General features: G+C 42.3%; 1 protein-coding gene across 1 annotated transcript in view; it reads right to left on the bottom strand.

The window, feature by feature from the left end:
* LOC147684535 (extracellular calcium-sensing receptor-like) overlaps positions 1-13401 on the bottom strand; it is a 78488-nt gene that overhangs the window by 16670 nt on the left and 48417 nt on the right. Inside the window, exon 6 of the mRNA XM_086939695.1 lies at positions 9234-9357. Coding sequence (XP_086795821.1) covers positions 9234-9357 — 124 coding nt within the window. The remainder of the gene's footprint in view (positions 1-9233; positions 9358-13401) is intronic.

Raw genomic sequence — 13401 nt, 5'->3', positions numbered from 1 at the left:
ATATTAGTCATAGTATCTGTGTCAATCATGACACAAGGTCATTTTAGTAGTCTAAGGTTATCTATTATTGGTTGGTTGGTACCGGTCGTGTTGTACACCACTCTTGTTTCCTTTCAATTCCACACACAAGGGTTAGTGATCGCTGTCTACTCTTTCGCTATCTATTTTAAAACTTTTTTCCCATGTTGTTATGCTGTGCAGGATATAATCAATTCTTGAGCGGGCTGTTCCCCTTTTAAATGTGTATAATAGTATTATGGGGGTCAAGTCCGTCCGCGACCCCAGAGCATGAGGGAACGTCCGCATGGGCTGCGGCGTTCCCTCTGTGCAGATTAGGATGTGACCGCCAGGGTGGCGGTCACATCCTCTATTTTTAACATTGCTGCGGGTGGAGCTTCAAGCTGCACCCGCAGCAATGTTAAAAATGTATGCACAGCATTGGCGTGCACAAAGCGGCAGGCACCGCGCGGTGCCTGCTGCATTGTGCACGCAAATGCAGGGGGGTACCATAGGTACCCCCCATGTGCACCCCCACTACACCTAGGGGGCCCGCAACGGGCCCCTGCAGTGCAGTTACACATGCTTTTCCACGGCAGAAAAGCCGCCGAGGAAAAGCATGTTCCCAAGCACATCCTAATCTGGCTGACGGTGTCTAAGAGACACCTTCACCATTTTAGTGCTTTCCCGCCGCGGTTGTAAGCCAGCCGCGGCGGAAAAGCTGCGGACCTAAACCATGACCCACCAGCCATCCTAATGTGGCGGTGGGTCCTGGTGGGTCCGCAGAGGATTTTCCGCATCCTCCGGGCCGGCGGTGGCTTCCGCCGGCCCGGAGGATGCGGAAAATCCTCCATCCTAATGACCCCATATATTTGTGGTGCCATTCTTGATCCTGCCATTACATGCACATGAAGTAGCCCATGTTCTGTTGTAAAATGTGACAATTGCATGGTTGCAGTTGTGCATAATACATAATAGTCTACCTCAAGTAGAGGGATTCCCCTCACTAGATCCTCTTTCTCAGTGATTACATCGAATCCCATAAGGGGTTCTTAGGTAAAATTAAAATCTCCACCTACAGTTATTGTTGCACCAGGATCTATGCTTTTTAAAATATTGTCCAAGGATCTAACAGTCTCCGATTCAGTACTTGCTTTCTTTGGTCTATTGTAGATATTAAAAGATGTAACGGTTTCCTCGCGCTCTTAGATATTCTAATTCCTAGTATATCCTGGGAGTCAATGTTATGTGTATATGTAGTTGTATCTGGCGTCATTTTTATCTATATTGCCAATTCACCTGATGGTCTCCCTTGCTGTGAAAGGGTTGCATTTAAAAAAAAGTTTTATATCATTGTTTAAATGGTGGTTCTAAGAACCATGTCTCTTGAAAATGCAGTAATCAAATTGTTCTATATAGTAATGCCAGTCTGGGTTCAATACCCTGTTTTTAATCATGCTACATTCCATGAAATCAGTGCTTCATTACCACTGTTTGCAAATCTATGAATGTTGGAAGTGCTGGGGATATTTACTGTTCCCTCTCTTTCTTCTCATATATGTGTAGGTTAAATGACTGAGGCACAACACACAATAAAATTCCAATTGCAATTTAAAAACATATATTATATGTTTATGAATAATTAGACACCAAAACAAACAAAATCCAATGAAGGGAACCGAAGATATGAATTTTTAAAGAATAAACACTTTATAGTGATTAAAAACATGAAATGCCACTTTGGGACATCAGGTCATGCTTGACTGGGACAAAGTCAAAGTTTGAGGCCAACCATGATGGAGCCCTGGTCATATACATTAAGTGGGAGGCCTTGTTCAAACTTTTAACACTTAGTCATTTTTCTGGAGCTTTTTCCCTCAACGTCGAGAAAGGCATTCAGTCAGGCCGGATTCGATGCTGGTTCTCCAGGTTGACTTTCTGCAAGGCCAAAGCTTTCATCGGGATGTACCTAAAATCCAGGCCGGGTCACGATGGAAGGTATCCAGCTCGATTCTCTACGTCAAGTAGGTCACCTTATAGAACTTTTTCCAAAAGTTTCTCCAAACTTCTGGAACTTCTTCCTGACGTTCATCTTGAGGGTTCAAAGTGTTGAAAACACAAATCTAGTGGTCTGGAATCTCTGAGATAGTTCTTTGGATGTCAGGGCTACAATTCCCACAATGCACCTGGCCAAATCCTTAAACTTCCACTGGACGCACTCCAGGATGGGGACTCTTGGTGGAGATGATGCAGGTGGACTCTTTTAACCTGTAGCCTGCAGGGAGTTCACTCTTTAGACGTACAGATCTGAGGAGCTATTCAGCTCTCCCAATGTATTCATAGTTTCTGTGCGTCACGCAGGGGCACATCCCTGACCAAAAAGATGCAGGGTGCCAGGTGTGGTATATTTTTGGCCCAAAAAGCATCATTCTCTCAAAATCCAAAATGGACAAAGTATCTCTAGAGGAGCTGTATCTTCCTAACCCAAACTATTGGTTTGGCTAATTTCCTAAATGTTCCCCGTCCGACCCTCTTCCTAATCTAATTATAGGTGTGGCTGAGGGTGACAGGATATGGGGGTCAACCTGTGATGTCCTAAGTGTCATTCTCCCTTTGAAGACCAGTTTGGCTACCCCTCACCCCATTTCCTGCCATCTGCTCTGCAGCTTGTTTTTCTCCACCCACATGAAACCCACTGCCTCTCTAGCAGGGCTATTTACACTCAGGGGAGAGCAGTTAAAAGACCGGATATTGGTTCATGGAAAAGAAAGTTTAATAACTTCCTTTCTGTCATAGTTATTATAAATCTAACTGTGGCAAGTAGTTGGATTTATTTTAACTACTAATTTGATACCTTGAAGTATATTTTATGTGTCTCCTATCATATTTATACTTAAACAGAATCTTACAATATTAGCCTATGGAGCCATTCACTACAATGTGGAAAATGAAATTGGCAGCTTTTTCCCTCACCAGGTCTTATAAAACATCTTTTATAATGTCCCAGCCTTTAGGTACAAGGCCCCCTACCCCGGGGACACCTACCTAGTGGAGACCTTAAAAGTGACTTATATGTAAAAATAAGGTAGATTAGTACTTTGGAAGTACCTTTAAATCCAAAGTATCATTTCTATATACTTTCAATTTAAATTCAGCCTGCAAGGCAGGGCTGGCTTTTAAAATGACAGAAGGCACTACAGTAGTGCATACTCCAGTGCAGGAAATCTACTAGGCCTCTAAATCTCCCTGCCCCATTGTACACTAGGGACTTATAGGTAGTTGAATGCCCCTTGCTTTACTATCTGCTAGGGACTTACAGGGGTCTGCAATTATACCAAATTACCATGCACTATTAACACAGAGCACAGGCCCTGGGACTGGGTAGCAGAGCCCAGGGCACAGTCAGAGTCAGAATAGCAGCATCTATTGTACTGAAGTGGTGGGGTCTGAGGTTCAGTATATATAAACCCAGTTGTGCCTTGGAAGTGTGGAAAAGCTTATATAGGCAGGCCTTTTTTAGGTGCAAAGAGGTCCTGCCTGCCTGGCCCTTGCTCCAGGCTAACTACAGAGGGTATGCAACCCTTTGTGTGGAGACAGGACAAGCCTATTCCTTTATCCCATCCTGCCAGTGATGGGCCATCCAGTAACACCTAAGATCCCCATTGTGTGATTGTGTCTAGGAGGAATAAACAAAGCCCAAATTTTAACTACACCCAGTCATCTTACTCAGAGACAGGCTGCAGACATGAATGGCAAAAAATGCCAACTTTCTAAAAGTGGTATTTTCAAAATTTGACTTCACCATAAATTAGGGTTTTCATTACAATTTCAGAAACACCAAACTAAACTTGTTACCTGTTCCTATTAGGAATTTGTACTTAAAAAATATAAAAGTGTAACTCTAATGTTATCCTAAGAGAGAAGTAGGCCTTGCGGTAGTGAAAAATGAATGTAAGAGTTTTTCACTACCAGGACATGTACAATGTAAACGTACATGTCCTACATTTTTAATACATTGAACCCTGCCCTCTAGGCTGTCCATGGCCTACATTGGGGGGTGTCTTATATGTATTAAAAAGGACGTTTTGGGCTTGGCAAAAAGTTAACTTTGTGATGGCTGAAATGGCAGTTTAGAACTTCACACACATAGGCTGCAATGACAGGCCTGAGGCATGTTTGAAGTGCTACTTAAGTGGGTGGCACAATCAGTTCTGAAGGTCCCTTAGTAGCATTTGGTTTACAACCCCTGGGCATGGGGGGTACCACTTTACTTGGTACCTTACAAGTACATTAAATATGCCATTTGGTTTACAGCCCCTGGGCATGGGGGGTGCCACTTTACTTGGTACCTTACAAGTACATTAAATATGCCATTTGGGTATACGTTAATCTATCATGGTTATAAGGAGAGCACATAGGCACTTTAACACTGGTTAGCAGGGGTAAAGTGCATAGAGTCCTAAGACCAGCAAAAACGAATTCATCAAAAACAGAAGTCTGAACGGAAAATGTTAGAGGGAAGCTCACGCCAAGGATGTCATGACTAACAAAGATATTCTCAATTGAAGCTTGGAAAGCAGCCAGAGTGGAAGGACTGTGTGTATTAATTGTGACTTCAACCAGCAAGCCACATCTTTCAGCCGCAAAAATGGCCAACCAACACGAAGAGGAGGCATACGGGTGAAAAAGAAAATGAAAGCTTTCATAAAAAGGAACCTGAGTTCCTGAATGAAAAGTGCTGCAAAAACTTTGACCTCCTGTTTGGAAAGTCATCCAGGACTGTCTCTGAGACTGATAAAAAAACAAAAAATCTGGCAGGAGATACACTAGAAAATCAATGCTGTAGGGGTAAGCCACTGGTCCAGCAATGAAATTAGGAAGCAATGGTATGACCTAAAGTCATGACTAAAGGAGAAGGTTGAGACACAGATGGATGAGACATGGGCAATAGGAGTTGGCCCCTCTACTGTACCCCCACCCATTACACCGTAATCAATGGCTATCTTGGTGCTAGAGGCAGTTGCACAATTTGCCAGTATTCATCAGCACCTGCAAAATCTCAAAGTAAGTCTAAAACATTTTGAATTTTAACATCTGTTATCCTGAAACGGTTTTCTACAAGCATTATTCAAGGAACATATTACAGAGTTGATATTAAGGAGTTGTAAAAAGACCATCAGAATGCATTATTGTGCATGTAGTAAAACATATCCTCAGTGCAGTGAGAGCTAGAAATTTATTAAACCAATGATAGCAAAATATAAAAAGTCATTTTCCCTCATTCAATAATTAATTGTAAGTATATTTTTTAAACAGATCACCCTGGGGAAACAAACCAATGATGGCACTAATATGGATGGAGGGACATGATGACCCACACATGATGGATACTCTAGCAGTGCTTCATGTTCCCCACAGGCCCTTTCAGTGGGGGAGGATGATGTCCAATAGCCTCATAGTCCACTTCTGCAGCCAGTTGTGAGGCCACAACACTAGCGTGTCCCAGTGTTGCTCTTAGTCGTTGCCATGAGATGTCTCATGGCAACCAATCATCATTTTCTGAAGTTACAGCAGAAAATGCCCAGTTGTTTGGTGGTCCTGAAAATTCATCATCTGCAACTTAAGAAGATGAAAATAGTGTACAAATAACTACAGAACCTGAAGCAATACATTTCATATGGGTTCAATAATGTGGCCAACCAACTGGACGAAAACCAAGCAATGATGGACAATAAAATGGAGAGCCTCACCAATGCCCTTGAAAAATTATGCCAAAGCATGGCTGAGGAAAGCACCAATCAGAGGCGTAACAAGAGAAGCTCTACAACCAGAATGAATGGCTTAACCCATTCAATTAGGAGATTGACACATGCCACTTCACCCTTATACGAATGGACAATTACTCTCCAGGGAGAAATGGACACTTTATTGGTGCCATCTCAATGGGCTTAGAACAGATTAAGTCTGCAGTTGAGCCACTATAATCATCCTAAATAGCTAGTAAAGTAGGTAATGAACCTCAAGATAGTGAAGAAATCTCCAGCATCAGCAGCATTTCTGCACAGATACACCCTCCTTGAGATACACCAGCAGTTGTACTCATGCTGCTAAACATATGGACACAACCCATTTGTAGTGCATCCACACGAAGAAGTAAAGGGCACAGTACACAAAGTACCACTAGTATATCTGCGTTTTTGGTAACCGACATTGTATGTACACATTATGTACCATTTGCATGTGACAGGCCTTTTTTACGTTGTCGCTAATTACGAAAGCCCTGAGCATACAGTTTGCAAATTGCAATTATGGAGTCTATAATTGCAATTCACAAACTTGTGTCCCTAAAATGTACGATTTTCTAAACAGATGCATTACCCCCAAAAATTATGATTGGCTTTCGTACATTGCAAATATCCACTTTTTGTGTTGCAAACACATTTGTGACTAATTAGTGAACCGCCAATGCATTGTACATCTAGCCCTATATTCCAAAACCCTGCATGAAAATGGACCTTGACTTAAAACTTCTGATTTTCACGTCTCCTTTTCCCTTCAATAACACTTTCCTACATTCCATCCCTGTACAAATTCTTTCTCTGAAGACAGTGTACCTGCATGTGTTTGTCTTCATTTCTATTACTGAATTTGTGCTAATTGCACACTCTTCCTTCTATTCTTCCTTCCAAAGATCATAACAAACCCCTTTATAAATGCTCCTGAATCATCTCTAACTCATTTATCAATCCCACAAACCATCTGCATGAACTCACATGCCCCTACACATGATCACACCTAAATCCTATTAATTTCATCTACCACAAGAAAACTTAAGTAAATGCATGCAATGGTTTCCTTGAGAGCACAATATTAATTCCAATACCCTACAATAATCAATAAACTGGACTAACCACTGACACTTGGTACCTACAGCAGGGTGCTCCCTGGTGTAAAGCGCGTCAATGCCTTGTCAGGGGTAATCAGTGCGATATAAATGCAATTATAACGAAACATGGGTGAACTAAAAAAAAGACAGGTTCAATCTGGTGTGAAGTTTAACTTTCTTACTTCGGGATCCATGAAGTTGGATAGCTCTGAGGAGGAGAAATTCCAATTTTGCTAAGCAAGGAAGGTTCCTTTGGCAGCCAAATAGGTTTGGCACCTTTGCGAGGTGAAGATGTCTATGTTTGCACTTAGTCACTGTTTTGGAGCTCAGGTTCTTCCAACATGGAAAGGCTGCAGGAGGTTCTCCCAACATGGAAAGGCTGCAGGATGTACCTGAAGAGGGGTTCAGATTTGTTAAAGAGGGATTTGCATTTTCTGCTGTGGAAAACCAAAGAGTGGGGCAGACCTGTACCTTCAACCCAGTGGCAAACCACCATTTTTGTATTGGCTTAGCAGGTTGGTCACTGTCATCTGGAGGCCTTTGGAGGCAAAAAAGTTCTAGGCCCCAGATTTCTCAGCATATTAGGACTACACTGAGATATAACCAACTGCCTTTTGTGGTCAAGGATTACTCCAGCAGAGGACAATAGCAGGGTCCAGGACAGGTCCGGTGGACAGTTGAAGGAAAACCCTCTAGTACACGAGAGAGAGCAGATCTAGTCCTTTCGGGCTCTTCTCAGGTCTCAAAAATAAGGTTCCCTCCTCTTCTGATTTTCCTCAAGTTCAGTAGTATTCTGAGGAGTATACTGTGGTTGCCACATTTATCCCTGGCATTAACTTGTGGTTGGTGGTGACTCCAGGGCCCTCCCCAACCAATAAGGAAAAGTTTCTGGAGCAACCCTACTCACGTTTGCTGCATTCTTTGTGCGCCATCTAAAGACAATCTGACAGTGCCCCTCTCTGCTTAAATTCAAGATGATGAAACCCTTCTCCCATTGTGCAGGGCCTGTGTGCCCACCCCTTAGATGTGGAAGAGAAATGAGCAGCCCCTAATCTGTGGTCACCTCAACCAGTTCTAGGTGCGCTCCTGCCCTGCGATGAATGGAGCTTGACTAACTGGCAAAAACAATGAAGGGGCCGAGACAGGTGTCATCTGACATCTGCCTATTACCAGGGATTTCCTTTTGAAGAAATGTAAGTTCCTGAGCACTGTTCAAATTGTCTTCCTGCCAGAGTAACAGAAGCACCTCCTTAAACCTCGTCCTTCGTATTCTGCACAGACAGCAGTTTTCACATCTTATTTCAGATTTGAGCACTCAGATGGCTGCAGAAGAAGGCTAATGCAAATTAGTCTCCAGAGGATTTAGGCAGGAAAAGGTAACTTTCTTAAAGTACATTTTCCTTATTTTTTTATAAAAATCTGACTTCACCAATTGGGCTTTTAATAAATATTACAAAAAGTCAAAAAATTAAATTCTATTTCGTAACGGGAGATATCATTATTAAATTGAATATTGCATCCCAGTGCTTTCCCATGGAAAAGCAAGCCTTGCTATAGTGAAAATAGCTTTTGGGGCATTTTCACTGCAAGAACATGTTTAGCTTACATTTCTACATGTCCTACATTTAAACACCATATACCATACCTTACGGCCTAAATAACAGTGACAAAATTGTTTATTTTTACAGGTTGGATAGCAGTAGTTAACTGCAATATTAAAGCTTTAGTGATATTCCTAAAGCCATGTTTTACACTGTCACTGTAGTGGACAGCACAATAGGTACTGCAGTTCTCTAGTAATATTTAATATACAGGTCCTGGGTACACTTTGTACCATATACTAGGGCATACAGGTAAGTTAACTAAACCAATTAAGAGTATACCAATTCCAGCATCTTGAAAGGAGAAGCACAGGCACTTTTCCATTGATTAGTAGGCTAACATAGTTAAGGAAAAAATGTTGGAGTTCTCTACTCAAATGATGATGATTTCCTATGTGTGCCCATCCAACCATCCATTTTTGCAACAGTTGCCCATTCATGCACTCAAACTGATCCATTCACTGTCTCCATCCCATACATTGAACCTTCTTCCACACTGATTCCCTCTCTAGTTTCATCCCAGTGCGTGATACATATTATAATGCTGCCTTTTACTTCTTGTCAGTGTCTTGTTGTTACAAGATGTTACATTTCTTACACCTGATGATGGGGAGATCCATTTTTTTCTGTGGATATTATTCACTGCTTTCTGTGAAACAAAGTAGTAAACATTTCAAATGTATCTTTATATTCAGCTATGATTGAAAGCCTTTGTACAATCTGATATTTTTCTATAACACTGAACCCACCTGTTTGATTGATGATACTCCCATCTGGACAGGGCACACAAAAGAAGCAGCACACTGGATGCCCTGTCATAGCAGATTTTCTGTATCCCGGAGCACAGTGTTCACTGCAGACTGACAGAGGAACCTGGAGTGGCAACAGTAGTTAAAGCGTGAAATAATTTATAAAATGAATAATCATGTTGGACCATGTAATCAAATTAGATCAGAGCTGCCCAAGTAATTTAGACATAATTGAGACATACCAGAATATGCCACAACAGAAACGCTATGTGTTTAGGATAATTAGAGTGGTACCCAAGAATACAAGACTGTGGGGCTCCTCTACTCCTGCCTCATACTTAAGTTAGAGACCCATATTCCTATACTTAAATGTTCCATGCAATCCATTTTCTCTCCTTCTCTAAATATTGCTTTCTTACTTTCATTGCCATGTCTCAGTGTCCCATTCCACTTCTTCCTTTCCAAGTTTGACTTCCTGAATGTCCCTTATTTTATCAGTTGTGCAACCAAACAAAACTTTGCCTACTCCTTCCTCCTGCCAATATTCACATTAAGTACTTTGTCCCTTCAAAGATGCCCTAGAACCCCCTACAACACTAGGGTAGCTCCATGTTCATCTTTAAACCAAATCATATGTTTTACTCTGGGACATACCCACTACTGCTGTTCCCTTCCTCTTGAACTTTTGACTTACCCACATAGCCCAAAACAGTAGATCTTTCGTGTCTCCTTCCACTGAGGCTAATTGCTGTTTTTCTCTAGTCTACACAACTCATGGTTTATTAGAACCCAACATTCCAGCTGTGGACGTGTGCCTGAAACTTCCAAAGATGCGGGCGAATTAACAGGGTGATGTCTTAGAAGGGATCGGACTAGTGGTCGAGAGGCAAGAGATGATGCATATGGGCGTCAATAAAAATACATATGAAACAAGAGAATAAAACAATAATGACATCTCAAGTAAAAAAAGATAAAGCGACAAAACAGAGTAGGGAATGAAGAAGTAAAGTATGGAGAAGGAGAACTAGAAGAGGATGCAAGAAGATCCAAGAATAAAATTGGATTATTATTGGGGTGGAAGACTTCCCACCTCCAGGAATAATTATAACTCTTTCACAGGGTGAACCCTGACAGTCACTGAATGAACCTGGGAAGTACCCTCTGGTAGCTATGGTACAAAGAACACAGACTCAAACTAGGGCAACGTGGAAAGTATGTATGCAGTACCAAAACAGTGATAAAGTAAAAACACAAAGCACCAAGCAACACAATTAGAAATATAGGGCTAAACTTAATAAACAAAATGACATCAAAATAACAAAAATCCAATATGAAGAACCAGAAAGAATTTTTAAAGTTTTATATAGAAATAGCAGTACAAAAATGTTATGCTTCATTGACCGTCAGTGGTTATAGTAGAACAGAACCAAGGTGCAATTTCAGGCTGACCGTGATGGAGCCTAGGCTGGATACATCAAGCGTATTGGTCCTGATAAACATCTGGAAGTCAAAAAGATTTAAAATGTTTCTAAAGCCGACTAATCTGGTGGAAACCTTTTCAAAAGTTTCCAGACTTGTTCTGGTGCTGAACCAATCAAAAGAGTCAATTTTAAAACCCGAGAACCTAAGGAGAGACATTTAGAGTCCAAAGGGTTACAGGCAGAAGCCAACAGTAGAGTTCAGTCCAGGTCCTGTTGCCAGTGGTCAGTTGGATACTTTCAGGAGAAGAATTCTTGCAGCTTGTTGAGTCCCTGTAGCCACACAGGAGGTCGGCCAACTGACCGTAGAAGTTCAGGTTATTGTCCTGGGTGCTGGGAGAGTGTGTCCACTCACCTGAAAAGCAGGACGTCTGAAGGGGTGATGAGTGCTCAAAAATTGCTAACAGGTGGCAGAATGCTGAAAAAAAACCTAACAAAAAGGAACATAAAAGGAATGGCTCTGATGCATATCGGAGCTGTAAGCATTAACATGAACATAATGATAGAGAACCTATTTAAGGTTTCAACATTATTGTCTACTTGTCCAAAACCGGAGTCTGTCTATATTTCAAACGTGATGCCAAAGAGCTTCAAATCAAGAGGACACGGATCAATTAGTTCAACATATCGCCCATAAACACTCATTGCAGTCTGTTCAATAATTCATTTTTGAAGTGTTCACAATCACACAAAGTCTCTGGGGCAGATTTACAATTACTGGCGCATCCCTGCATATCGCCAGGGATGCGCCAGTAGTCGTGCGCCACAGCTCCGCCACCATGGATGTGCCGCATTTATAAAGCGGCGCACCATGGGGCAAAAACAGCACAGATACGTCACGCATCTGTGCCGTAAAAGGTGCACATTGCTGGAGTTGCGTCGCAAGCGCGACGCAGCTCCAGCAATGCTCTGGGGGGTTTTATCTCCACAATGCTGCGTCAATCCTTAAGCCTGCTTCAAGCAGGCGCAGGGTTTTGACGCAGCATTGGCCTAAAAGTGACTGAGTGAAAACTTGTAGATTTCATTCAGCCACTTTTGGGAGGCGTTCCTGCGCCGGAATGCCCCCCCGCGCGATGGAACACCTCCTTCTAGCGCAGGGCTTTACAACGTGACGCATCTGGGAGATGCGTCACGTTGTAAATACCTCACACAATGGCGCATCTTTTGCGCCGCCACTGCGTCACAAAAGTGACGCAACAGCAGTGTAAAAGAGACGCAAGGGGATTGTAAATCTGCTCCTCTGTTTTCAATGTTACAGCACGGCTTGCTTTGTCCACAATATGCAACCCAAAAACACATGCAGTGTCTTCCCAAGAAGCGTGCTCCACTTAGCTAAATAAGAGTACTGCTGCCGATGAATCAGAAGGGTGCTGGAGTCAAAACCAAAACAGTGATAAAGTAAAAACACAAAGCACAAAGCAACAAAATTAGAAATGTAGGGCTAAACTTAATAAACAAAATGACATCAAAATAACAAAAATCCAATATGAAGAACCAGAAAGAATTTTTAAAGTTTTATATAGAAATAGCAGCACAAAAATGTTATGCTTCATTGACCGTCAGTGGTTATAGTAGAACAGAACCAAGGTGCAATTTCAGGCTGACCGTGATGGAGCCTAGGCTGGATACATCAAGCGTATTGGTCCTGATAAACATCTGGAAGTCAAAAAGATTTAAAATGTTTCTAAAGCCGACTAATCTAGTGGAAACCTTTTCAAAAGTTTCCAGACTTGTTCTGGTGCTGAACCAATCAAGAGTCAATTTTAAAACCCGAGAACCTAAGGAGAGACATTTAGAGTCCAAAGGGTTACAGGCAGAAGCCAACAGTAGAGTTCAGTCCAGGTCCTGTTGCCAGTGGTCAGTTGGATACTTTCAGGAGAAGAATTCTTGCAGCTTGTTGAGTCCCTGTAGCCACACAGGAGGTCGGCCAACTGACCGTAGAAGTTCAGGTTATTGTCCTGGGTGCTGGGAGAGTGTGTCCACTCACCTGAAAAGCAGGACGTCTGAAGGGGTGATGAGTGCTCAAAAATTGCTAACAGGTGGCAGAATGCTGAAAAAAAACCTAACAAAAAGGAACATAAAAGGACTGGCTCTGATGCATATCGGAGCTGTAAGCATTAACATGAACATAATGATAGAGAACCTATTTAAGGTTTCAACATTATTGTCTACTTGTCCAAAACCGGAGTCTGTCTATATTTCAAACGTGATGCCAAAGAGCTTCAAATCAAGAGGACACGGATCAATTAGTTCAACATATCGCCCATAAACACTCATTGCAGTCTGTTCAATAATTCATTTTTGAAGTGTTCACAATCACACAAAGTCTCTGGGGCAGATTTACAATTACTGGCGCATCCCTGCATATCGCCAGGGATGCGCCAGTAGTCGTGCGCCACAGCTCCGCCACCATGGATGTGCCGCATTTATAAAGCGGCGCACCATGGGGCAAAAACAGCACAGATACGTCACGCATCTGTGCCGTAAAAGGTGCACATTGCTGGAGTTGCGTCGCAAGCGCGACGCAGCTCCAGCAATGCTCTGGGGGGTTTTATCTCCACAATGCTGCGTCAATCCTTAAGCCTGCTTCAAGCAGGCGCAGGGTTTTGACGCAGCATTGGCCTAAAAGTGACTGAGTGAAAACTTGTAGATTTCATTCAGCCACTTTTGGGAGGCGTTCCTGCGCCGGA

This window comes from Lissotriton vulgaris, chromosome 10, assembly GCF_964263255.1.
Source record: "Lissotriton vulgaris chromosome 10, aLisVul1.2, whole genome shotgun sequence".
Classification (NCBI taxonomy): domain Eukaryota; kingdom Metazoa; phylum Chordata; class Amphibia; order Caudata; family Salamandridae; genus Lissotriton; species Lissotriton vulgaris.
The sequence above is the reverse complement of the archived record's forward strand: the minus strand, read 5'-3'. Positions and strand labels throughout refer to the sequence as shown.